Source organism: Lissotriton vulgaris, chromosome 1_1, assembly GCF_964263255.1.
Source record: "Lissotriton vulgaris chromosome 1_1, aLisVul1.2, whole genome shotgun sequence".
NCBI classification, from domain to species: domain Eukaryota; kingdom Metazoa; phylum Chordata; class Amphibia; order Caudata; family Salamandridae; genus Lissotriton; species Lissotriton vulgaris.
In genome coordinates, this window is record NC_141685.1 from 392,367,159 (window position 1) to 392,394,161 (window position 27,003).

The 27,003-nt window shown below is 45.4% G+C and overlaps 1 protein-coding gene across 1 annotated transcript in view; it reads right to left on the reverse strand.

Moving 5' to 3' along the window:
• Nucleotides 1-1,453: 1,453 nt before the first annotated feature.
• Nucleotides 1,454-27,003, reverse strand: part of MAGOH (mago homolog, exon junction complex subunit) — a 40,880-nt gene continuing 15,330 nt past the window's right edge. The window contains exons 2-5 of the mRNA XM_086952468.1: nucleotides 20,505-20,563; nucleotides 10,095-10,205; nucleotides 2,900-2,982; nucleotides 1,454-1,707 (exon numbers count right to left, since the gene is read on the reverse strand). Coding sequence (XP_086808594.1) covers nucleotides 1,608-1,707; nucleotides 2,900-2,982; nucleotides 10,095-10,205; nucleotides 20,505-20,563 — 353 coding nt within the window. The 3' untranslated portion in view covers nucleotides 1,454-1,607. The remainder of the gene's footprint in view (nucleotides 1,708-2,899; nucleotides 2,983-10,094; nucleotides 10,206-20,504; nucleotides 20,564-27,003) is intronic.

The following is a 27,003-nucleotide window of genomic DNA, read 5'->3' on the forward strand; positions in this document are numbered from 1 at the left end:
ACTGTATTGTAACCCCTATTTACGGAGAAGAGCCCAAGATGGGAAAAACAGATTAAGCTCTCATTTGAATCGCGCCGATTGTCCAGGCCAGCAGGCGCCCATCCCGGTACCGAACTAGAGCTGGGACAGCCACATACTGGAGTCCACCTTACAGGCCATGCAGCAAAGCCTCAAGGCCAAAGACGGCAAGATTGACACCTTGAAGCTTAGAATGGACAACACGGCTGCCAAGCTGGATAAGCAGGGCGAGCGTCTAACAGCGGCAGAGCAGCGCATGTCATCAATTGAAGATGAATCGCATACTACGGTGGGCAGGTGCTGCAATATGGAGAAAATACTAGAAATTATAAGGGTGAAAAACAAAGACTTGGAGGCGCGCTCTCGCTGCAATATTCTGTGCATAATGGGTGTTCCCGAGAGTAGGAACACAGGGCGTCTCAAGGACTATGTGGAGGGGATGCTTAAATATCTGTTTGGGTCTAATTGTTGGACATGCACATCGATCGATGGCGCCCAAACCGCCTCCAAGATCGCCACCACGACCTATTATTGAGAGAATTCTCAATTTTAGGGACCGGGACAAAGTGCTGCAGCTGGCAAATGAGCAGAACTCAACTTATCAGGTAAAAGCAGTGTACTCCTTTTCGGATTTTACCATCACGGTGCAAGTGGCTCGCAGGGAGTACACAGAGGTCAAGAAGAAGCTAGGCAAAATGGAGATCCAGTATGCAATACTCTACTCCGCCAGGCTGAGGATTACTGTGGAGGGCAAATATAATATGTTCCCACTTGTGGAAACAACATACCAGAATATGAATCAATAAGGTGTTTAGGTCTACATATTCATAGAAACCCAAGTGAAATTATTCCCAAAAACTATCGGAGAACAATAGTTACACTGCACTGGGCAAGTAGACAGATTCCTCTGTTTACCCATCTACATAGCTGGAATAATAATGAAGGAATTGTCGAAGATCCCCTGTTTTTACTCCAAATGGCTATTCGATTACCTCAGTTTATTTTTTTTATAACTAAAGGGGAACTACCGGTGCCACCACAAACTATATCAAGACAAAGACTGAATCCATGTGATGGCAAAGTTGGTCAACGATGCCACATTCCATAGCCAGAGTGCAGGACTTCTGGTACCCACGTCAAAATTTCTTGATCATTAAAAGTGAGACTCCCCCATTTTCTGCTAGGTCACACTTTGGTCATGTGCCCTACCATTTAGCTTTGAACAACCTTCCACACCCAACAGCAGCTGTATTACAGCATACCCAGATGCATTGTTTTGGCTGCTTTGCACCTCAAACCGGTAGGAGTTGACTCAGTTATTGCTCAAAAAGCATCCTATGCAATGTTGTTGATGACATAAGGCTAAAATCTTAATGTGCAAATGACAAACACGACAGGTTTTAACAGCCACTTACATGAAAATGGAAAAGGTGCCTTGGTTTCACCAGAATTTTATTAAAGGATTACTTTGGGTTTTGTAAAAAAAATTCCAAACCATACATAAAAGTCTTTAGACCGGCGAAGACAAAAATAAAAGGACATCCCAGCCCACCCCACAACAACATAAAATTATAGCATTTACAGAATATTTAGATTGGCTTGATCTTGAAGTGTAAGCCAATTAAACTGAAGACGAGACATTTGAGGTCCTGCACCAGGTAGTAAAATACTCGCAAGCCTTCTGGATCCCTAAAAAAGGACATACAAGACAATCATCAGTTTTTCAAGTATTACAATATGTTCAACAGAAAACGTTGGTAATAAAATAACTCAGCTATAGAGTAACCTCTTCCATAATTAGTGGTTCCCTACAGAAGTCAGTAGTAATAGTATGACAGTATGGGTACAGATACACATCTAAAGTAATATTGTGTTAAGAAAATAAAAAAAACACTCCAGTAAATATTTGTAACATGTATCTAACTGTACTCACCCCTAAGAGGAGCCGTAGTGCTAGATAAAGAGTGAGTTTTGTTTTTATTTTTTTTAAAGTATTGATTTTGAATAGTAGTATAACAAAGCACCACAAAAACTACTTCATCATGCTCCACCATCTTAGTAATAAAGAACATTGCGAGGTATAGTTCTTTATGCGGAAAAAAAACATAGTATTCACAACATTTGCCCCAAAATCTGTTGAATTTCGGAGGGCAACTCTGGGCGGTATAAATTGGTTCCACCCATTTGGCACACCAGCCCATGCCAGACCATCACAGCTTCAGACTGGGCAGTTTCCAAGCACATGCGTTTATCACGTTGAGCACTTAGGGATGCCAAGCCCACCAATATCCTGTTTCCTGTGGCCCTCCAAACTCATTTATTAGGCCCAATAGGCCATCTTTGGGGCCAACTCAGTCGGTCTAATAAGGATCGCCAACAGGGCGGAAGTGGTACCTTTCCAGAAGAATGATCGGAATAATGCGGCCACCCCGGTTGAACTACATGTTTGGAATTTGGAGCGGGAAGTTCAGTTTTCATTTTTGGGCTTATACCGTCTGATGGGTGCAGATATCCAGACTTCTGGTAGATGGGCAATACTGCTTCTTACTAATAAATGACACACCTATCTGAAATGTTTGCAGTATTTTAATTTGGTATACAAACATCAAAAGTTTATACTCTTTTGGCATTTTTGCTTAATATAATTATACGTAGCCTACAGTGTGTGCGCCGTGGCAGTTGATTGTGCCAACTGGTTAATTGTCAGTGTGCGGTATTTCTTAGAAAACAAAGTGAGTTTCTGGCAACTAGCCATGTTTTTTTTTAGCAATAACACCCTTTATTTTCATACATGTACCATTATCTGTTTATAGCAACACATCCTAGTTTTATGGAGTCGAGTCCTAAAAATGTTAATCTTAGAATGCTGCAAGTAACTTACTTTGATTGATTTACATCAATAAGGGAGCCAATTTTTGAGGTGGTGAAAGAAATGTGTTCATCTCCAATCACAATTTCGAGTTCCTGAAGAATGGGAAAAACACAAAGACCATCATAAATACATAACCACAAATTTTAATTTAGTCATTTTTGCATATTTCATCAAGACACATATAGCAACGTGTTTTAATAAAAGCCTTCAGTATATACTGCCAATCAAGTGTTTGTTCACTTGTGTTCTTGGATTTTTGAGTTGTGTGCATGCGAACAGTTATCATTTATGTATCATCAAGTAAAGTGTCTTGATTAGTTTTGAGCCTATTCAAATCTTCGACCCCATCACAGTTCAGAATTACATTTTTGCTTTCGTAACTGCTGAAAGTGGACAATTTACAGTTGTTTACATTTTGTTGCGTTACAAAAAATGACACCCTACAGCCTTTCCTGAACTGTAAAGTGAGAGGAGTCTATAAATACCAATCTCCATGTTTAAAAACATAAGCAGCAATTTGGTTTGAAGACATAGCCTGACATTTGACTACTGTTTCGAAACTCCACATGCTTCCGGTGTAGACGGTACAAAAGGGGGTGGTGATGGACGGAGCATCTGAATCAAACACTCACACCCAGTCAAAAGATCTGGGTTTAATCCATCACCGTTCTTTAACCCACTCCCTGGACCGGAAACAAGCTTCCGAGGACCGGTTTCCGGCATTCCAGCCGTCTTCTGCCCGGCTTGCTTGAATCCAGTGGCAAAGTGAGCAAGGGACTCTCGTCTGAGCATACCCTGCCACACTTATGGCGGTCAAAAGCGGTACAAAAGGGGGTAGTGATGGACGGAAGCTTGTTTCCGGTCCAGGGAAGACATGGCTTGGCAGTTCAGGCTGGACTGTTCCCATGAGGCACAGGGTCAGACTGAGTTACATATAGCCATGTCTGAACTGGGGTGGCAGAGTGGGCTAAAGAACGGTGATGGATTAAACCCAGATCTTTTGACTGGGTGTGAGTGTTTGATTGATTGATTCAGATGCTCCGTCTATCACCACCCCCTTTAGTACCGCTCAGGTGTAAAGAAGCCTTCAAGTAATGGTGGCAAACTCACTTATTTGCATCTCCCAGCAATCTTCCATTCGAACCAAGCCATTCTAATCACACATGCTGATTGCTTAACTGTTTGCTTTGATACTTCCTTGGGACTCTCCTTCCTTCTTTTAGTGCTTTTGGGGTCACTCATGGCCAGGTATTCCAACAATAGCTACTCTACCTTTAGCCAATTGTGTATCCCTTTAAACCCCACAATCTCTGAAGAATCAATCTAGCAAAACTTCATGCCTAAGTTTGGATAACCGTCCACACACATACATTTAGCACACAGGATACCTCTTGCTTTTTCTCTTAGATGCCCCTTTACAGCATGGTCACTACACAACATTTGTCTAGCTCGTTCCTGCTCACATGCATTAATGGGGGGAACGTGTTTTTCCTCCAAAAGCAGTGCTCACACTTAGGTGTGAAGCCCACAGTAGCATACGCCATACTGACATACCTTTTACACGATTCAGCATCTGTCATTTCCTAGACCTTGCTTAAGTCTTCTATCTCCACACCATAGAACTGCTAAGTTATTGCCATAATGTTGCTTTATCTATACTCGGTGCGCTTAGCATCCTTAACTTCAAATATAACGCCTTGCGTACCCTCTATCCGCATCCTCAGAAATCTGCAACTAGCGACAAAATCAGATAGCTAAGTGCCGTGATAAGAGGAATAGCCTCACAGACTCCTTCATTCATCAAAGAGAGGGTGTTTTATGGGCTCTATACTAAGACAGACATCATGATGGTTTTTCGGTTAAACATTTACTTTGATTGTACAATCTGTTGGTTACGTTTTCTATGAAGACTGTTCTCGACTGCACCCTTACATAATGACCTCGGAACTGAATATTTTTCCTTTATTTTAGGTTAGGCAAACATGGTTTGATCTTTTCCTAAACTGTACTTTACAAAATATAACCTCTACAGAGACGAAGTTATCTACCTCCAATGGAGAAACCCACAAATGCCATGCTAAGGTAAGGACGCACACACAATATCCTTCTTTACTCAATATAAACTACATAGAAAGATCTAATGCTAGAATTTCAAACGCTCAATATAAACTACATAGAAAGATCTAATGCTAGAATTTCAAACTTAATCAGCCTACTGGGATACTGCTAGAAGCGGGCACTATTCTTATTCTGATGGGTCCCAGGAGATTGACCTACATATGGAACTATTATCTCTTGATATCAACTGAGCAGTTCTCACATTCCTAGGAAATTTACTCCGTCATCACCAATTCAATATCTTAACTATCCCCCCACCTTGCTCCCAGTCATTAAAAACTCCTCAAGTCTCCATGCCCTCTCCTTGTCCCACTTCCTATGAATCAGACTTGTGTAATGATGTGATGTGCATGTGTACACATGCATTATGATGTAAGACAAGAATGATATGAGGGTGGTGTTCCAGGATGGATCGTTAGGGGTCTTAAAAATTAAATTAAACTCTGTTGTATGTGCGCAGGCTTCGCATGACACTGCAAGATGACAGTTTCTATGGGCTGTGCATTGTAATCGCTCTGCCTAGTGATTTATGCAACACACTGTTGCACACAGTTATATCTTTAAAACAGTGTTATGTAGCCTACACCCTTTGATTAAAAAGTTGAAAACTCATAAACAAGTATATCATTTGTAGGTGTCATTTTGAATGCTATTTACTTATTTATTGTAAAGAAAAAAATTATATTTAACACAGTAACAGTCATGACAACAGAAAGAGAAGTAACAGCCAATATGAATTCTGACATGCATGATGAGTAAAATGAGGCAGGAAAAATATTAAGTACTGTATTTGGGAGGGAGACTGCTGCCCTTTGATCTCTCAGAACAGCAAAATGTTGCTCAAAGGTGGGAGAAATAGACAAGAAGATTTGAACATTTTCTAAATGCAACGGGTAAAAATCATATTGATGAACAGGCAAAAGACTGGCTGCTCAATCTTGTGGGAGATGAAGTAGAAGATCTAATTATTACATTTCCTCAACAAGAGCGAAATACTTATAAGGGACACATGAAAAGATTAAATGATAAGTTGGATCCTCACAGAAACCTAGATATTAAAAGACAATTTTAACACGGCATGTCAAAAAGAGGATGAAACAATGGATGATTTTCTCACCAGATAAAATAAATTAATAACGTTTTGTGAATTCGACAAATTTAATAATGAAGCAGCCGTAAGGCTAAGCGTTATACAAGGTAGCAACTCAAAGAAGTTCAGAAAAAAACTCTTAGAGAAAAACATGATCTACAAGAAATTGTGTGCATGGCAAGAACCGAACTACGGGCTGAAAAACATGCCATGAATATGGAAGAAAGAAAGATAAAAACTTTAGTTCAAGTGAGACAAAATGTCACTAAAAGTAAACTGTGAAAAAAGAATGGAGAGACGGTACAGAGAAGAAAAGACTGCTACAGATGTGGATTTCAGTTTCCTCATCAAAAATTCTGTCTAGCTATGGGACAACAATGGAAAGAATGTGGGAGATACATCCATTTTGCAAGTGTTTGCTCATTTTAAGAAGAAAAAAAGGAAAACTGGACAAAGAAAGAAAATGGAAATAAACAATTCAATTCAGATGGAAAAAAAAGAAATGAAAACGTGAAACACAAGGGAAATGGAGGCAATTGAAAGACGAAGAATCTGAAGAAGATTTTGAACATAGTGAAAGGATATACATGATACAAGAAATAAATGAAGTTCAACAACTTAACATGATAAGAAAATAAGATATCAAAAAGACAACTTCAGTTGATTTGTTAGTAGGTTCTCAAAAAGTACCTTTAATTCTGGACAGTGGAGTAAGTGAGTTTGCGATAATGTTAAAACAGCCTCCTCTTAAACCATCAAATGTAAGCGCCCTATCTCCTGTTTAGGAAAGGCTGAGGAAAGTCTAAGACATCAGGAAATAAGTAGCAAAGAAGAAATAAATGTTTTGCAGGGAGAGGTTCCAGGACTATGCTTACTAAGTAACATAATTGCTCAGTTAATTGGGTTAGTAGCAGTAACCTGTAATATAACAACTGATCACCCTGTTCTCAGGAAATATCCAAAATTATTTGGTGGTCTACGGAAACTGAAAGATATAAATGAAACAAAGCCTGTAGTTCAAACTCATAGAAGGGGTCCAGTCCATTTGCAAGCGAAAGTTGAAAAGGAAATCAAGGCATTACTAGAAGACTACATAATTGAAGAAGCAACAGGTCGAACTCTGTGGGTATCTCCCATTGTAATCATTCCCAAAAAGGACACTGAAGATATCAGAATGTGTGTGGACATGAGTTCCAAACACTGCAATTGAAAGAGAGAGATATCCAGGCAGTCATCTAAATGATACGATTAGTAATATCAATGGTGCAGTTGTTTTTTCAAAACTTGATATACGTAAGGGATATCATCAGCTAGAGCTTGATAATCAATTAAGATACATTACAACATTCCACCCACCTGGGTCTTTTCAGTTATAAACGTTTGAATTTTTGTATACGTTCTGCTGCTGTAATTTTTCAAGAAATTAAAAAGGAGCATGATCAAGCTTTGGATGGTGTAAGTAAACTACTCCTTAAAGCTGGATTGACCCTCAATTTCAAGAAATGTGAATTAAATAAAAACCAAACATTCTATGGGCATATATTTTCTCATGAGGGAATGAAGCCGGATCCCAAGAAAATAGTTGCCCTAAATGCAATACAAAGACCCAAAGACAAATTTGAGATCATTTCTAGAAATGGCCAGTTATTGTGCGAGGTATGTTAACAATTTCACAACTTTAAGCTCGCGTCTCAGACTTGACCAGAAAGGGTCGGAGATTAGAGTGGAATGAAAGTTATGGAGAAGCATTCAAGAAAATAAAGTCACAAATTACCATGGCAGCAGACTTAAAGTACTTTTATCCAAATCTATGTACAGAATTGGTAGTGGATGCCAGCCTTGTAGGGCTAGGTGCTATTCTGGTACAACACAAACCTGGAGGAGAAACTCCAAGATAAGTCATTTCTCATGCCAGCAAAAGTCTTTCAGAGATAGAACAAAAATACTCTCAGCCTGAAAAAGAAAGTTTAGCGGTTGTATGGGTATGCAAACATTATTACCATGACTTCCTATATGGAAAGCCTTTTGTAATAGATCGCCAAGCTCTTATTTCCATTTTTGGGAACCCAAAGACAAGGATGCCTCCAAGAATAGAAAGATGGGGAATTAGATTAATGGATTATGATTGTAGAATCATTCATTAGCCTGTAAAAGAATATATTCCAGCAGATTTGTCTTGACATCCTTCTGTTTCAAAGGCAAGACAACAATTTGAGGCAGAAGAGTACATCTGTTTAATAACATCAGGAATACCTGGAGTCATTGCAGAAAAGGAACTGTTTGAAGCCACACATTTGGATGACACTATTTAAAAAGTCATGAAAATTATTTTTGAAAATAACTGTAGATTCATAAACGCTGCAACTCGCTGTAAGCCAAATGTGAAAAAGAATGACATTTTAGCCTTTAAGAACATAAAGTCAGAATTACCAGAAGCCTCTTCAGAAATATTACTTAGAAGAAACAAGATAATTGTTCCTGTCTGTTTACAAAGGAGAGTTATTGATTTAGCTCATGAAAGCCATAGAGGTATATCTCCCACTAAAAACTTATTAAGAGAAAAACTGTGGTTTCCAAGACTAGACCAGCAAGCGGTCATGCAGTGAGGTCACATATGTCAATGTACACCATGAGAAAGAGGAACAGAAGAACTTCACATTTCAGAATAACCGGATGGTGTATAGATTAATGTGGCAGGAGATTTTTATGGTCCTTTAGATTCTGGACACTATCTGCTAGCCATAGTAGATGAATATTCTTGATTGCCTATTGTTAAAATGGTATCTTCAACGTGGACATCAGTGGTACCAGTTATTCATGAAATTGTCTACGTGGGGAATACCTAATATACTGAAAACTGATAATGGTCTTCCGTTCAGTGGAAGTGAATTTAAAAAAATGTATGAATTATTTGGGTATTGTGCATCGGAGAGGGACTCCTACGTGGCCTCAAGCTAATGGAATTCTGGAAAGGTTAATGGCCACCATTAAGAAAGCTGTACAAAGAGCGAAACTAACAAGTGTCAATAAATCAAGCATTATGCCAAGTGTTAAGAGATTATAGAAACACTCCACATATGTCTACTGGAAAGTGTCCATCAAAATTAATGTTCGGGCAATCAAGGCATACTCGTTTGCCTCATTTACCAGCAAATCAGTCAGAAAGACATAATGAAGTACTAAAAAACAGATAAGGAAGCAAAAGAAAAAATGAAATACTATGCAGAAAGTAAAGGAAGATATCAAATTCTAGAATATCAAGTGGGCGATTTTGTTCTAGTTCTACAACAGTAAATAAAACTGTCACAAAGTAGACTTTATTCAATGCCTTTGGAGATAAAAATAATTAGTGGAACAGCACTAACAGCGGAAAATGATAGAAAGGCAATAAACAATAATAACTTCTTCAAAAAAGCAAATTTTTCGGTCCATAAAATGCACAACCAAACATGTTACAGGACAAAGAAACATTTGGGCAGAAAATCTGAAAGAATTCCAAAGAAACCTGTTTGTTTAATTGAACATTGTTGAAGTGTGGTTTTTTTTGGGAGGGGGACTTAATTATTTTTTTCCAAAAGGGGAGACGTTGTCGAACTGTAATGTTGTGATGTGCATGTGTACACATGCATTATGATGTACAAGAATGATATGAGGAAGGTGCTCCAGGATGGAAGGTAAGGGGTCTTTCAGGAGAATACAGTTTACTACGGTTAGAGACGAAGTATTAGGCAGATTATATATATATATAATTTGCCAATAAATAATTATTAACTTACCTGACGGCTGCAGTAAGTCATAACTTGCATCAGTCCATGACCCTGTATCCCCATGGTGCTATTCTTATATTTTATTAACTGTTATATGCAGGGAGTTGAAACCCCTCATCTTCTGCCGCAAAGGTCTTCAAGTGGCTTCTGAATTATCTGGTGTCTGTCAGCTGCACCATATAAAACAAAAATCAGTTCATGCACCAGGACATTAATCCGTTCTACTGACCTGCCGTCCTACTCTGTCAGGTGGTGGCCACAGGGCATCATCTTCCTTTGTAATTTCACTGTCATCAATAATTCGCTTTAGTTCTTCCATAACACTTTTATGTACATAGGCCTAAAAAGCAAAAGCAAACGTTAGCAATAAGTGCATATAAACACCCAAAGCATCATTACCCATGCACCCATTTTAGCAACCGGATAAAGTGCCTAAAGGTAGGGGCACAGGAATTATGAGAGTTTGCAGCTGTAGCCATCACTTAACTATAAATATGTCACCACATAATTCATCATCTGCCACATAATCTGCAGATTTTAATAACTTTTTCTTGTTTTTAACTCAAACAAACTACAAATGCAGCGACACATGTTGCAGTTCAATGGAAGGCCCTTTGCAAAGCTGGACTGGTCAACTTTCTGTTGCTTATTGCCATATTGGGGTGTTAAATTGGTACTAATTAGGTGTACCGAAAGCCCAGACAGTGTTACCACATTTAAAAAAGACAAAATCATGCCTACGGTCACAAAATGTGCTGTATTACGTCGCATGATTTGCCCTTTCTTGCAGCATAGTTTACTCATCCCTGCCGCATAACTTGGGAGTCTTCTGCCGCATAATTCCAGTGGCCTTGCCTATAGGGATTTAAATGTTTACTTGACAAGGAATGTTCTTTCAATATAGTTTTCATCTAGAGCACTGCTTGAGAAGAGACAAATAGAAAGTGAGGTACAAAGGAAATGATGGAAAAAAACTGATTTGCACAAATGTTTTGAGAAAGATAGAGGTGGGCCACAAATGAAAAAGGGGTACAAAAATATCAGAGCTGAGTCCCAGGAATCAGGACAACAGCCAGACTATTAAAAAGGGTTGGGAAATTAGAAGGGCATAGGTGTGGGACAGAAGCTAGTAACAGACTGTGCTATTAGGAATATTCTACAGAGATACATAGTGCATACATAAAGGAACTAGTGCACTTTGAAGAACAGTATCTCAAGGCTATAGCATGCTTCCAGGATAGGACTTAGGAGGGGAACAAGGAAAACTGCATTAGTCTGGTTTAAACGGACCGTTACTCAGGATTTTTTTAAATCTGAACATTTTCACCAGACCTGAAGGTCTAGTGACTTGAATAATCTATTCGCCATCACTGTAATGCGCATGACCCCTAAACTAGACTCAACTTGGGTGATTCTAGGCAAATATTATAATTTGAGTTGCTTTTTTCTTCATTATCACATACGAGAACACATTCAAATAGGTGAGTCCAACATGTCTACAGTACACATAGAACAAATTGTGTTTGATTTAATAGACTATACTTTTGCTCCATGCATAATAAAACATTAGCCCACTTGACCCCGGACTTGCCTCTTATTTTACTAATAGCAGTCATTAGTGCAGGGGCTGGAATATCTCTCAGTACATTGTTTAAAAACTCTCCCTTTTGATATATATATTACTCAAGCATAATGTGGTAGGAGTGTCATTTACAAACAAACATGTTTCAATGAAAGGGACCAACGTTCGCACCAATATGCAGTTTTACTGATAAAACTATATAGCGTACAAATGATAATGTGTGGAAATTGGGAATCAGCAAATATTTATCATTTGCACATCACCATGTACAGTATTACAATCTGGTTTGATCTTATTAAAATCTTTGTTTCCACACTTCAGAATTACAAAAAATTGCTTTCATAACTTACAAAGTATATTTTAAAATATTTGGGCAATTCATTTACCAGCAATTTAAATGAAGTGTGCTTAGCAACATTGTCAGACAGTTCACTTTACAATATCCTCTAACTTTGAAGTTGGCGAAAGAAAAGTAAACATCAATCTCCAATATAAAATGCCTTTAAATCTAGTCTTTAAAACTGATGCATAATATTTGTAAAAGACATGGAATGAAATTTGACTTCTGTCTTTGAATGCACAGCAAACGTGATCTCATTTAAAGGAATTCGTTTTGCTCATTCATTTTCTGGCTGAACAGAACACCTGTTCTTTGCCTCCTTGAGCTAGCGCACCAGACCAGGCCAGTAGGCCCTAAAAATAGCTCGCCATGATAAAATCTGGCTCGCCATAGCAGATGGGCGAGTAGATTTCACAAGGCCGACTACGGGTATCTGATATGGGAAAGATCAGGGTAAGGTGCACATTTGGTAAATTATACAACTACGAAGAGGTGCACATTTTTCATGCGCAGCTACTCCAGAACAGATTACACAGCAAAGACCATACATACATATCCCCATACTCCAGAGCTGCCATTCATTCAACAAACTACGTGCAACAGATATGAGGCAAGCCAAATACTATAATGAGGATTTAACATTATACCAGCCTAATGAAACCTTGTAAAGATAGGAACAGTCTACGTTCTGAAATATTTCTGCCTTGAACCATATGCGATTTTTCACTAAATAATATAGAGTTCAAAATCAATATGATTTTTTTAATTGAGCCCACTCATCGAGCACCATCTGACAGATACAAAACATATACTTGAACACTAGCCCCACGTCCAGATAAGGATTATCCAACTACGAGAGAGTGATTACTTTGATTAGACGGTGAACCTGCTCGTTATCGTTTATATTTTTACATGATACATTCTTTGACTATGTCAATTAGCATCGGAATCAATACTACGGTCATAAAATGATTCACATCTTTTCTAACTTTTCACAAACACAAACCAGTGAAGACAGAGCTGCAGATTACACCATCCCAAAGAACCACCAATCAAAACTAGGGAGGTTTCATACATACTGCAAAAGCATGTGGTCAAGCAGACAAAGTCTCACTTCCCTCATAAACCTCTAGCCTCTGAGCCCAGAAAAAGCTTGATGCTCAGTTGCCCAATCACTTGATTGCCTCATACATTCAAAATGTGGTTCTGACATGCAGCACTCTCAAAGTAATTCACCATATCACCGCTCATATACTCATCTTTGTTAGACGGACCGGGAGGGTCGGCCGAGATTACGGGGAGAGGTCTCCAGGGAGAGCCGTCTCCAACGACTGTACAGATAAGTAACTTCCCCCCCACAGACGGACACCACACAAGATTGAAGGTTAACGAGACTTTATATGCACTTCTTAGGTTACGTTGATATAATACAAGGAGGTCTGGACTCAGGGGTCCCCTCGGTTCTGATCTCTGGTTGAGGAAAAGGGTAGCGGGACAGTCTTAGTTACCAATGAGTTCAATAGCTCTCAATCCTCGAGCTCGGCGTGGTTGCTGGTCGGGCCGTGGAGGAGCCAAGCAGGTCCCGAGATGGATGAAGGATGGTCGACGGGCCGTGGAGAAGCCAAGCAGGTCCCGATGCAGATGACAGTTACAACGGTCCGCGGCCTCGCCAGCAGATCCGGACGACGGTGAAGGATGAAGGTTACGACGGCTGTGGCAGCGCCAACAGGCAGGATGATGGTGCACAGGACAGAGCTACGGCAGCGCCAGTAGTTCGTCCAGGATGAGTTCTTCTTTCGTCTCTCGACTCCAAGATACAACTGCCTTCCTGCTCTGGAGCTGCCCCAGTTATAGGGCTGGCGTGCTTTGATGTCCGGACCCTCGCACTTGGAGGTCGGGAGGTCCGGGATGAGGGAGTCCAGACACCCAGCAGGGGGGTGGAGCCAGCGCCCGGGGAGGCGATGGGCGAGCGGCACTGGCCGGGGGAGAACCATCGACACCTCTTTCTCCCATTGACCTGCCAAGTAGCTCGCTCACCTCCTGGGTGGAGGGTGGTGCCGGAATGTCTGAGGCCGGGCTAGGCCCAGGGTTGAGGTCGATCGGGGGCCAGGCGGCCTCGTGGCGAAGTGTCCAAGATGGCGGCCCAGGCTGGGCGCATGGGTCGGCCGTGGATCGGACCCACGAGGTTATCATGCTCGAGGGCAGGTGTCCCTGAGGGGACGTAGGACGTACAATGGTGGTGTGTGGCAGGTGTCCCTGAGGGGACGTAGGACGTACAATGGTGGGGTGTGGTGCTTGCGTGACTGGCTCGGGCCTGGTCGAGCCGGGGGAGAGCGGCCCGTCATGTGGCCTGTCCAACATGCGTCCCCCCCAGCTGAAGGCGGGGAGAGTTACCCATCCTCTTGGGGACTCTCTTCGTCGAGGCGGAAAAACCGGGACAGGCCATCCGCGTTGGCGTGGTCGGACCCAGGCCGGTGTTCAACGGTGAAGTCCATACCTTGCAAGGAGATGGACCAGCGTAGCAGTTTTGGGTTTTCCCCCCGCATATGCATCAACCACTGCAGGGGTCGGTGGTCAGTCTGCACCCGAAAGTGGGTGCCAAAAAGGTAGGGTCGGAGCTTCTTGAGGGCCCATACCACAGCGAAGGCTTCCCTCTCTATGGTGCTCCAGCGTTGTTCCCGTGGTAGGAGTCTCCGGCTGATGAAGGCCACCGGTTGATCCAGGCCTTCGGTGTTCACTTGGGACAGGACCGCCCCAATGCCCTGGTCGGAGGCGTCCGTCTGGACGACGAACTCCCGGCTGTAGTCTGGGGCCTGGAGCACAGGAGCGGAACACATGGCGGCTTTTAGTTGTTCGAATGCCGCTTGACACTCTGGGGTCCAGTTCACCTTCTTGGGCTGATTTTTTGACGTGAGTTCGGTGAGAGGCCCCACGATGGTACCATAGTCTTTCACGAACCTTCGGTAGTAGCCCGTGAGGCCCAGGAAGGCTCGCACCTCAGTTTGAGTGATAGGGGGTTGCCAGTTCTGGATGGCGGCAATTTTCAGCTGTAGAGGGGCCACTAGGCCGCTTCCCACCTGGTGTCCGAGGTAGGTCACCGACCCTTGTCCAATTTGACATTTGCTGGCCTTGATCGTGAGGCCAGCTCGCTGAAGGGCTTGCAGCACTGCTTGGAGGTGGTGGAGGTGCTCGGTCCAATGGTGGCTGTACACAGCGATGTCGTCCAGGTAGGCGGCGCTGAACTCTTCGAGCCCCGCCAGGACCTGATTGACGAGCCGTTGGAAAGTCGCTGGGGCATTTTTCATGCCGAAGGGCATGACCGTGAAATGATAGTGGCCATCGGGGGTGGAGAAGGCAGAACGTTCTTGTGCTCGGGGTGTGAGGCCGATCTGCCAATAGCCTGCCGTTAGGTCGAAGATGCTGAGGTAGCGGGCAGCGCCCATTCGGTCGACCAGTTCATCTGCCCGGGGGATGGGGTGTGCGTCCGTTCTGGTGACTTCATTCAGGCCCCGGTAGTCGACACAGAACCGGAGTTCGGGTGTGGTTCCGGGGGCGGCTGCTTTGGGGACCAGTACGACCGGGCTGGCCCATGGACTGTCTGATGGCTCGATGACCCCGAGCGTGAGCATCTTAGCTACTTCCGCCTGGATGCAGGCCCGTACCCGATCAGGTACGCGGTAGGCCCGGTGGCGGATAGGAGGGCTGTCTCCGGTGTCCACATCGTGCACACACCAGGAAGTGACACCTGGGGTGAGGGAGAACAGACTGGCAAATCGTGATAGGAGGGCTTGGCACTCTTGGCGTTGTTCCTGGGTGAGGGTCTCCGAGAGTCGGACCCCATCCACGGAGCCGTCCTGCTCCTGGGTCCGCAAGAGGTCAGGGAGAGGCTCGGAGTCGTCTTCAACCCCATTGTCTGTGGCCATCAAGAGGCTGAGTTCTGTTCGTGCAAAGTGGGGTTTCAGTCTGTTGGTGTGGAGGACTCGGAGCGGATTCCGGGCGGACTCCATGTCGATCAGATAGGTGGCAGGACCCTTGCGCTCGATTACCTTGAAGGGTCCCGTCCATTTGTCTTGGAGAGCGCACGGTTCTGTGGGGGACATTACCCAGACCTGTTGCCCCGGCTCGAATTCAATAGAGGAGGCGTTCTGGTCATACCATTTCTTCATGTCCTCTTGACTGGCCTCTAGGTTGGCTTTTGCTAGGTCTCTGAACCGCTGGGACTGGTTGCGGAGGGTGAGGAGGTACCGGAAGACATCAGGAGGACTCTTGGCCGGAGGCATCTCCCAGCCTTCCTTGATCAGGCTGAGTGGCCCCCGTACTGGGTGCCCATAGAGCAACTCGAATGGGCTGAAGCCTAGGGACTTCTGTGGGACCTCCCGGTAGGCGAAGAGGAGGCACGGCAGCAGCACGTCCCACTGGCGACGGAGGGGTTCTTCCAATCCCCCGATCATCCCTTTTAGTGTGCGATTGAACCGCTCAACAAGTCCGTTTCCTTGGGGGTGATAGGGGGTCGTGAAGCGGTAGGTGACCCCACACTGTTGCCAGAGGGACCTCATATATTTGGAAATAAAGTTCGTGCCTCTGTCGCTGACGACTTCTCGGGGGAACCCCACACGGGAGAAGATCCCCATCAGGGCCCTGCCGACCACTGGGGCTGTCACGGTCCGGAGAGGAATAGCCTCAGGGTAGCGGGTGGCGTGGTCCACTAGTACTAGGATGAAGCGATGGCCTTGTCTTGTACGCGGGTCTAGGGGTCCCACAATGTCTATCCCGACCCTCTCAAATGGGGTCGTGACTACGGGAAAGGGTTGCAGGGGGGCCTTTAATTTGCGGCCGCTCTTCCCACTAGCTTGGCACGTGGGGCAAGATCGGCAATGCTGGTGCACATCGTTTCTCATTTTTGGCCAGAAGAAGTGGGTCACTAGGCGGCTGTAGGTCTTGTCTTGTCCCAGGTGCCCTGCCAGGGGGACATCGTGGGCCAGATTTAGCAGGAAGTCTCTAAAGCGGAGGGGCACCACTAGCACTCGGTTGGCCCCCAGCTCGGCGATTCGTTGCTCGCTGTACAATAGGTCATTGTCCCAGTAGACCCAATGAGTTCCGGAGGTATCCCCTGCGCTTTGGGCGAGCGCTTGTTGTCGGAGTCCCTCAAGGGAGGGACAGGTCTTCTGCTCCTGACGAAATTGTTCTTGTGTGGGTCCCCCCTCTTGAGCCCACTGGTCAAGAGTAGCAAGGTCGGAAGGTTGAGCAAGTTCGAGGGGGATGGCCTGGTCGGGGGTCTCGGCGGGGGCGACCGGAGGCGGAGGCGCCGGCCATTCTGGTTCTTCTGGGTGATGGTTGGCACGGGCGGCCATGGACCGGGTGGTGACGCACGCCCAGTCTGGGACGCCCAACATCCCCAAGTGTTCTTTTCGCTCCACGGCTGCCCACGGGGAGCTTTCCAGGTCATTTCCGAGGAGGCAGTCCACGGGGGCGTCGTCTCGGACCGTTACTTTCAACATGCCGGAGACCCCTCCCCACTCAAAGGGGACGCAGGCCATCCGACACAGACTCTCCGAGTTGTCGGCTGATCGCACAGGGCAGAGAATGTTCGGTAGATATTGTTCTGGGGTCACCAGATGACAGCGGACGGCTGTCACACTGGCCCCGGTGTCTCGAAGGGCTTCGGCCCGTTGTCCATTGATGCTCACCCATTGGCTGTACTTCTGGGTGTTAGCGGGTAGGGGGACCCGCGGGACCATGTCTCTTCCCCCTAAGCACGCGAGAGTCATGGCGGCTGGCTCCCACTCTTGATACTCTTGCTCGTCTGTTTCTTGTTCCTCGGAGATCTGTTCTTCCCCTAGTGCCGCGGCGGCCACCTGGCGAGGTCTTGGGCTCTGATACTGCGGGCAGCTTGGGTCATTTGCATAGTGGCCGACTCGTTGGCATCGGTGACATGTAACATTGGCTCTGTATCCCGGGCGCGCCGGGGTGCTGCCCCGGTTGGCCGGGGGGGTGGTGCTGGTAGTGGGGGCGGCCGGAGTGTTGTCTCTTCCTCGTCCTTGGCCCCCTCCTCCTCCTCTGGATCGGTGGTGACCATTGTTGTTCCTGTTCTGCTCGTAGGACCCATTCCGGCCCACTCGGGTGATCTCCCACCGGTCAGCTTCGGCTGCGAGCTGCCGGGGATCGGTTAACTTGCTGTCGAGGAGGTGTTGGCGTAGTTCAATGAAGCAGTTGTTGGACAGATGCTCCCATACCATCAGATTGAACAACTGCTCGTAGGTCGTGACGTTGTTCCCTCTGATCCAGCCTTCGAAGGCTCGGCTAAAGTACGTTACATAGTCCACCCAAGTTGTACCTGGAATGCGTGTGCAGTCTCGGAACCTCTGACGGTACATCTCGGGCGTGAGGCCATAGCGAGTGAGGAGGGCCGCTTTCATATGGTCGTAGGAGGTCATCTGGTGGTCTGGGAGCTGTAACAGAGTATCGCGGCCCTCATTGAGGAATTTGCCCCATAGGCCGGCTCCCCAGTCGGCTCTATCGATCCGGTGCGCAGTCATCGCGATTTCATATGCCTTAAACCATTGCTGGATGTCGTCTTCTCGAAAATATTCTCGGACCACATCCTTGGGGATGTGCACTTTTTTGTCCGTGGTCCCGGGGGTGGACGGTCTGTCGGGCACCCCTAACTCTTTATTCTGTTTGCGCAGGTTGATCTCGGCTAGGTTCCGCTCGTGCTCGTACGTTAGTCTTTTTTCCTCGAGCTCCCTTTGCCTCTGTTTCTCCTCTCTTTCTTCTCGGAGGCGAAGGTGCTCTAAGTTTATTTTTTGCTCGGCCAATTTGAGTTCTATGTCCATCTTGAGTCGGGCCATTTCAAGTTCGTGTAGTCGGGCTTTTTCTCTTTCTTGGATCTCGTCTTGTGAGAGACCCGTTCTTTGCTCTCCAGGGGCCGTGTTGGTCTTTTTCGCGGTGCTTTGCTCCGGGGCTTCGACATCCCCGGTCTCTGCCCAAGATTCTAGGGCATGCTTAAAATCGTCCTTGGTACTTAGTCCGGTGGTAGCGATACCTAGTTCGATGCAGAACTGCTTTAGTTCACGATGGCTGTATTCTTCTAGTTTTTCCATTTGGAACTTCTCAGTTGATCCGCTCTCTTTAGTCGACATTGTTGTTCGTTGTGGGGTGAGCTACTCTCTGTACGTTATGCGGTGATTCGGATCGCGCCGCTGGCCACCAATGTTAGACGGACCGGGAGGGTCGGCCGAGATTACGGGGAGAGGTCTCCAGGGAGAGCCGTCTCCAACGACTGTACAGATAAGTAACTTCCCCCCCACAGACGGACACCACACAAGATTGAAGGTTAACGAGACTTTATATGCACTTCTTAGGTTACGTTGATATAATACAAGGAGGTCTGGACTCAGGGGTCCCCTCGGTTCTGATCTCTGGTTGAGGAAAAGGGTAGCGGGACAGTCTTAGTTACCAATGAGTTCAATAGCTCTCAATCCTCGAGCTCGGCGTGGTTGCTGGTCGGGCCGTGGAGGAGCCAAGCAGGTCCCGAGATGGATGAAGGATGGTCGACGGGCCGTGGAGAAGCCAAGCAGGTCCCGATGCAGATGACAGTTACAACGGTCCGCGGCCTCGCCAGCAGATCCGGACGACGGTGAAGGATGAAGGTTACGACGGCTGTGGCAGCGCCAACAGGCAGGATGATGGTGCACAGGACAGAGCTACGGCAGCGCCAGTAGTTCGTCCAGGATGAGTTCTTCTTTCGTCTCTCGACTCCAAGATACAACTGCCTTCCTGCTCTGGAGCTGCCCCAGTTATAGGGCTGGCGTGCTTTGATGTCCGGACCCTCGCACTTGGAGGTCGGGAGGTCCGGGATGAGGGAGTCCAGACACCCAGCAGGGGGGTGGAGCCAGCGCCCGGGGAGGCGATGGGCGAGCGGCACTGGCCGGGGGAGAACCATCGACACCTCTTTCTCCCATTGACCTGCCAAGTAGCTCGCTCACCTCCTGGGTGGAGGGTGGTGCCGGAATGTCTGAGGCCGGGCTAGGCCCAGGGTTGAGGTCGATCGGGGGCCAGGCGGCCTCGTGGCGAAGTGTCCAAGATGGCGGCCCAGGCTGGGCGCATGGGTCGGCCGTGGATCGGACCCACGAGGTTATCATGCTCGAGGGCAGGTGTCCCTGAGGGGACGTAGGACGTACAATGGTGGTGTGTGGCAGGTGTCCCTGAGGGGACGTAGGACGTACAATGGTGGGGTGTGGTGCTTGCGTGACTGGCTCGGGCCTGGTCGAGCCGGGGGAGAGCGGCCCGTCATGTGGCCTGTCCAACAATCTTGCTTCACTATTTTTCTTTGCATGCCTTCATTTATCAGCTAAAAAACAACCACCACCAGAACAATCTTCAACACAGAAGCCAGGCTGTACAAAAACATAGGGGAAAAAAACCTTCTCTTGTGGCACTCAATAAGTACCTCCTCCAACTCATTCTTTCTAGCGACAGCAAAACAATGCCCATCTTGAATACTCTGAAGTCTTCTCCCCCTCCATCTAGACATTTCCAGGATGTTGTTCTTATAATGCACTATTTGTTGCTGCCCATAAAGCTTTTATTTCCTCTTGCTCTATTTACACCACACATCCAAGGCACTGTTGGAGTGTTGTAAAGTGCTTCACAGTCAAGTGGCCTAGGTCAATGCTATGTAAATAGGTGTGATAAAAATGGTTAATATCATACAATACCTCTTTTCTGATCATGACATCGTTTTTGTAATTGCTGTTGTTGGCATATCTTAATTTACCTGTTGAAACAAAAATACACACAAATGAAAAGTCACATATGCGTAGTCTTGGTCATCCGTTGTTCAAATTTTACAATCCACATGCCAATCAAACGGGAAAAATGGTCAGACTACTTAGGATTAATATGGTGCGACAGATCTGGCTTCTGCACTGCTTCTATTTAAAGGTTATGTGTTATGGTGCCTTCACACTTAAGGGAATAAGTTATTTTTTTCTTTTAAAATGGGGGTAGTTCGGAGCATATAAATAGTTAAACTTCCGTTTTAAAATTCAACACCAAACTATTTAATTGTGGTTCCTTCTCTGCCACAAGGACGACCCTTTATAATAATGCCGAATGTTTGACAAACATGTTTCTTTGGCCACAAACTCAGGCATTTGCGAACATTCGTTGCTACATTTTTCAGAACATGGCAAAGATTTCTTTAAAGTCTAGATTTATGCACGTTCCACGCCTAGACCTATTATGTTTTTTTGTTTTTACCGCCAGAGTCCTGTATACCTGAAACCAAATACTTGAATAGTTTATCAGCAAGATGAATAACAGTGGTGGTGCAGTTTTCACTTACTTCAGAAGCATACATGCCACTTTTATAATCGCTTTTTAAGCTTCACGCTGCATCCAAATAGGTCAACCAAGGGACAATAGATCCTTAGACCAACCAATGCTGCTCAAATGACTTCTCCGAAAGCACGAAAACAAAGGCAGCAAGATGGTGCAATATACACAAACCGGTATGTGTCTAATATGGTAAGCAAGCATTGGCAAATGCAACAGAGCAGCCTTATTACTAATATGCTTCCTTACAGACCGCTTGTGTGTGTGTGCCGGCTGACAGGACGAGAAGGATTTAACGGTTGGATGAGTGGGTAAGTGGGCGAATGAAGGAGGCTTACATGGACGGCTAGAATAGGTGAGTAAATAGATGGAAGACAACAGGCGAGTGCATAATAAATGAAGGGTGTGTAAGAAAGACAAGAGTAACAGAGCAATAGGAGGACGGCAGGACCAAGAGAGGGCGGAGCAGTGTGGGAGTGTAGAGGCAGTGATTAAGCGCGGGTGGCTAGTTTAATAGGTGAGATGATCAATTAAAAAAGAAAGGGTCAAGTGGCTTTGGTGGGAGGTTGATGGGGACAGAATAAGACTGAGGTGCGTACATGAATGCAACGTTAAATTGAGCATGGATTTTTGTATTTGTCTTAGCCATGTAATAAGTAACAAAGTGCGGTGTTATAATTGCATTAGGACATGTGTGCGTTTACGTCTATTCATGAATAGATGAAATGCATAATGCATTGTTCAGCAGTGGAATTTGAGCCGTACATTATGAAGCATTGAAATAACGGCGATAGTATCTCAGCCACAGGTGCATTTCACATCTGGCTCTGGGTCACACTGACAGAAGAATTGCAGGTGCTTTTAGCCATTGTTTAAGGACACCTTCCAATCAGAATTCCATAAAAAATTAAAATAAACTTTATGTTGCATACGTATAACTGGTGAGTACACAAAAGAAAAGCAGGACCGAAGGGAGTGTAAGACTTGGAAGTGGGTGACCTAAGAAAAAGTGCGTTCGAATTAAGCACTGTGCATGTTGCAACATGTTCTCTCCAAAACCGTTGCTCTGATATTGTTTGGTCTAAAAAATAATTTAATTTACGACCCAAAAGAACTGGGAAACAACTGCTTGAACTAAAAAGTAGTGTGTGGAAATGCACTATTTAGAAAAGGTCAGGAATAATACTAGCAGAGGCTTTTTTACAAGGCAAGAATCTGAAAAGTATTTCATGTGAGGGGATGCTGCAGAAAGGGTTCGAGTTCCACTGGGCAGGAAGGCGATGTTGAGGGTGAAAAGATGCGGATAGCAGTGCCAGGTCCTCCAGTGATAAGGATGCTTTATGCAAGCCCCTTCCTAAGCCCTTAACATTTCACCATTCTTGCCCTCCAGGACTGTCGCCAGTGACCCACTGTGTGTTGTTCTTCTTACGTAGCATATTACAGTTAATTTTTTCACAAAAATTTATTAAAAGCTTGCCTGACGAAAGTTATCCAAAATGAAAGGTATCTGTATGTAGGATGGAGGCTACCAGAGAACAAATCTAGATCTTCTGTAAGAACTTGAAGATCACCCAAACAAGGTGCTGGGGTCAGAGACACTGCTAAGTAGGCCTTATTACCCATAAGGTAGGGTGCACAGTATTTAAAAGTAGAACATGTAAAAGCATCATATTAAACTTGTTCGTACAGTAAAAAGGTCCGTGAAACTTTTTATTGTATCAGGGTTGGTTGTTCAGGTTGTTCCATAGAAAAGCATAAAGGGATTCAAAATGTCATTAAATAATGTTATCTCTAGCTAGGAAGCTACTTTTAGAAAGTTACCTTTAACTCGCGCCTAACATCTCTGGAGGCTCATACATAAGCTACAACAGACAACCAGGAACTTCATAGCCCCCATGAAAACTTGCTCCCACTGCTTGGAAGAAGGCATTGAGCATAGTGGGGTATTCTGTTGTGGCAGGATGACCATCTAGGCTATACTCAGGAACTTAATTGACTTTAAAAAGGTCTACGATAGCACAGGCAAATGCAAGCAGGGCCTTCTTTGTTCCCCCAGTCAGACACCAATCCTAGTGGGAGGGGGATCTGCCTAAAAAACTGGTTTGAAGTCATCACAAAGGTGAGGTTGCTCATTTCCCTGGTAGCACCTCTGTCTTTGGTAGGCACACAGGCTCTTCAAAAGGTGACAGGAGTTTCACTGTCTTGCAATTAGGCACACAGGAACTACGGCACACGTGGGCTGTGTTACCCCGTGGACATTTCTCATATTGGTTAGAAGGTGCCAGGAGTCATCAGCACCCACAAGCTAGTGCCAGGAATAGATGTGCTCCCACCTCAAAACACTACTAGATCTGCAAAAGTGAAAGAGGGACTGTACCTGCTGTTGCTACCTGTGAAGAGGCCTGAAAGTCTACATCTCCTCCAACTTGTACCCAGAAAAAAGTAGTAGACTCCAATGGTCCGTTGGCTGATCTCCTGTTAATCAAGAGGGACACAAGAAGCTGTTAAAGCCCCTTTCCTGAAGAATCCAGCTGACCAGTTCCAACGGGACCTACCGTGGACCCTGCGGAGAGTTTCTGCTGGCTTGAGCGGGTCTCGACACCCAGGTGCGGTTTTGAGGTCCTGGGACTCTTGGTTGTGTAAATGCGTACACCTCCAAATATCCTGCAAAATCTGGGACTTAGAAACATTTTGGACCCAAAGACCTCTGGAGGATCCGGACAAACCTGCCAGGTAAATCCAACGAAGGTGTTCTGCAGCTGGACCCAAGATCCAGGCTGCTTCCACTTGGAGCTTTTCTGCAGCAACAAATCAGTTTCAGCGTAGCATTATGGAAAGAGCATCTGGCCCCATGGAGCCATGTTGAATTTTAGCTTGCAGCCAAGCCCTGCTTAAGGAATCCAAGCTCCAAAAGAGTTATCAAGTTCAAACGTAGAAATCTTCACCAGATGGAGGTGCCACAATTATCTAGCTGGCAAGGGATCTTTCGTGGGCAAACATTATGAATCTCTCCCACTGAGTTTTCCTGCCAAAAGTCAACAGCTTCACCAGGTCCTCATTCAACAGCCACCGAGCTTTGTAGAGCCCTTCTCATCCACAGCCTGCTGCCTTGCCCTGCCATATTAAGTACGTAATAAAAAAGTGCAGGTCTTGCATTCAAAAAGTGCAGTTCTTGCCTTTTAAGTCAGACTTGTGGAGACATGAAGAAGAATTGTATACATCAGATCCGTTTCAAACTTTTTAGAACCACATTTTATAAAAAACCTTCGTTCCCACCTACCTTTAATGACCATGAGGGGTGATTTTCAAATGTGCCTAAAGCATCGCGTGGTAGAACATTGCAAATTTTCTATTGAAGAGGCCACAAATTTTGCACAGACATACAATTTTACTGGTAAAACTGTATAGCACACAAATGTGTGGAAATTGGGTTTCTGTAAATATTTAACATTTGTCACCAAGGAAAGTGACATTGCCACTTGATAGTTTTGCAAAGTAAAAGCAATTCTGCGTCGCCCAGCCAGTGGGAGCTCTAAGTGCTATTTTCTTTCATTAACTCACAGTAATAGCCCCTGTGTCTCCGGCGCGGCTTTCTAAACTATTTTAAACATTTCATTCTTTAATAGAGGCTGCATATCTTGGAATTTTACTTTTTTTTTTAACCATATACTGTTTAATCAGTAATCCTCCATACCAAGCAGCGTCACTGGTGTGGCTGTCTGTATAGAATACCTTTTCCCGAAGACAGCGTGGCGCTGTGCTGTACTGTGCGCGTGCCTCAGCGCGTCACAGCGGTGTCTGGAGGAACGATTGGGAAAGGCGGCTTGCGGCTGCTGCTTCCTTAGTTTTTGTGACTGAACTTTCCACACCCTCCTCCTTCAGGAGATATGCTGAACCAAGATGTCCTGGGAAAAGCTGCCTACATGACAGGTTCTGACCTTACAGTGGGCGGTAAATAAAGACAGCAAGACGCATTTGGTAGACTGTTGCAGTGAGTGGATAGATAAGATAGTGACTGAATGTTTTCGCTTCGATGGCTATATCAATGTACACACTACTACATGCCTTCAGCAGCAAAATTCAGCACCTTAATTCTCCGCCTCTGAGCTGTACAGCAACCCCGTCCCAAATGCCTTCCACTCCTGCCCGCTGATCTTGAGGAAGTCACAAACTGGGGGCTGCTTCTAAACTGCATCATTCAGAGTCGAGGGAGGGACTGTAGCCGTTACAAAAATATAGTGAACGCAGCGGAAACATATGGGGTGTGGTAGCTTTTGTTTCAGGGACTGTTGTAGTCATCGCCAGTTTGCATGACATTGCATCGAATTCCGTGAGACTTTGTTTAGAAAAAAAACGGAATTGTTTACTTCTAATACCAGAACTGGTCGGTCTGCTGGCACCCTCCTCTTCTTTTCGCTCTGAGTAGTAAAATACTAATAGCAGAGGGACAGCAAAACCCCAATAAAAGATGCAAGGTTTACATGGCTGGGACGTGTACAGGAAGCTTCCCACCCTGGTGTCAAGCAAGCATACTTTTTGTGATTTACCACAGCTTTCAAGTTTCCGGGTCCATGCGCGAGGAGCTTATCTACCCCACTCCAATCTAACGCACTCTACCCCAGTTTACCCCACTCCACACATGCCAACATTCCAGAAGAGCTAAGTGGGAGATTTAAAAAAAAGAAAAACAGAAATCTGGAGAATGGGGCCTTGAATCTGGTTACTGTCATGTATGGGCTTTGGAAGTGTGCTGCTGCAGGATCGGACATTTGAAACCCCAAAGTCACTTCCTCAAGATCAGAGGGCCGGAGTGGACGGCATTTGGGGCGGGGATTGCTGTACAGCTCAGAGGCGGAGCAGGGAGGGTGGAGAATTACCACCACACCCCTCTCAGGCTGTGAACATAGCGGGTTAGATACAGAACACAGCCATTACAGGGACCTTCTCGAACAAGCATTGGCATAGCCAATAGGTCTCGCTTTTGGGACCTTTTAAGTATTTAGGTATGCAGCACAATATCCTTAGTGCAACAACACCAACTGTTGCATGGCTAAACGCTTATAAGGTCCCAAAGACGAGACCTATTGGCTATACCAATGCTTGTTGTGTATTGCTTCCTGGCAAGTTTGTTTCCTTTGCTCTCTGAGATTGCATGCACCTACATTCTACAGTTTAGGGCACTAACTGCTCCATTACAGTTTTTTGTTGCAAAAAAACAGGCACCAGCCTCACTGGGAGCCTCAAGATCCACTGCTGCCTCTCTGGCTCTGCAGGCGTGCTCATTGGAGAAGTGAGCGGGGTAGAGCAGGGGGCACAATCCGCGCTTTTTCAGATCAGAGTTTATTTCCTTTGCTCTCCAAGATCATATTCCACTAATCTGCTGTGACCTCCTCCACCACGTGCCTGCAGAGGTACTTAATCTCACAGTGCTGATCCACTCCTCCCTACCAACCCTGCTTTTACCATTTTCTAAGTAAGCACAGTCGCTTCCGATAGTCACTGCCCCTACCCTCTGCCTCATTACATGCAGACACCTGATCCCTGGCTTGACTTCGGGAACTCTGGTCACAGAAATCTCAACTACCAAAGAGCACATTATGTTTGAACTCCTTGTGCTTTCTCTTCTATGTCTTCCCATCTTCCAATGCAACATTCACCTCCCCTTGCCCTTCTTCATCCTCTCGCTCCCTCTCTTTCACCCTATTGCCTTCCCGACCCCCCAACTCCTATGCATTGAAGTCCAATCTCAGCTCTAGAATCGATCACGAACACCTCAATTTCCATTGATTGTGGCACTGGAACCATAGAGTCTCTGAGCTTCCCTTTGCACCGAGGTCTCTGCTCTTCACTAATTACAAGCTACTGCCTGGATCACTGCTG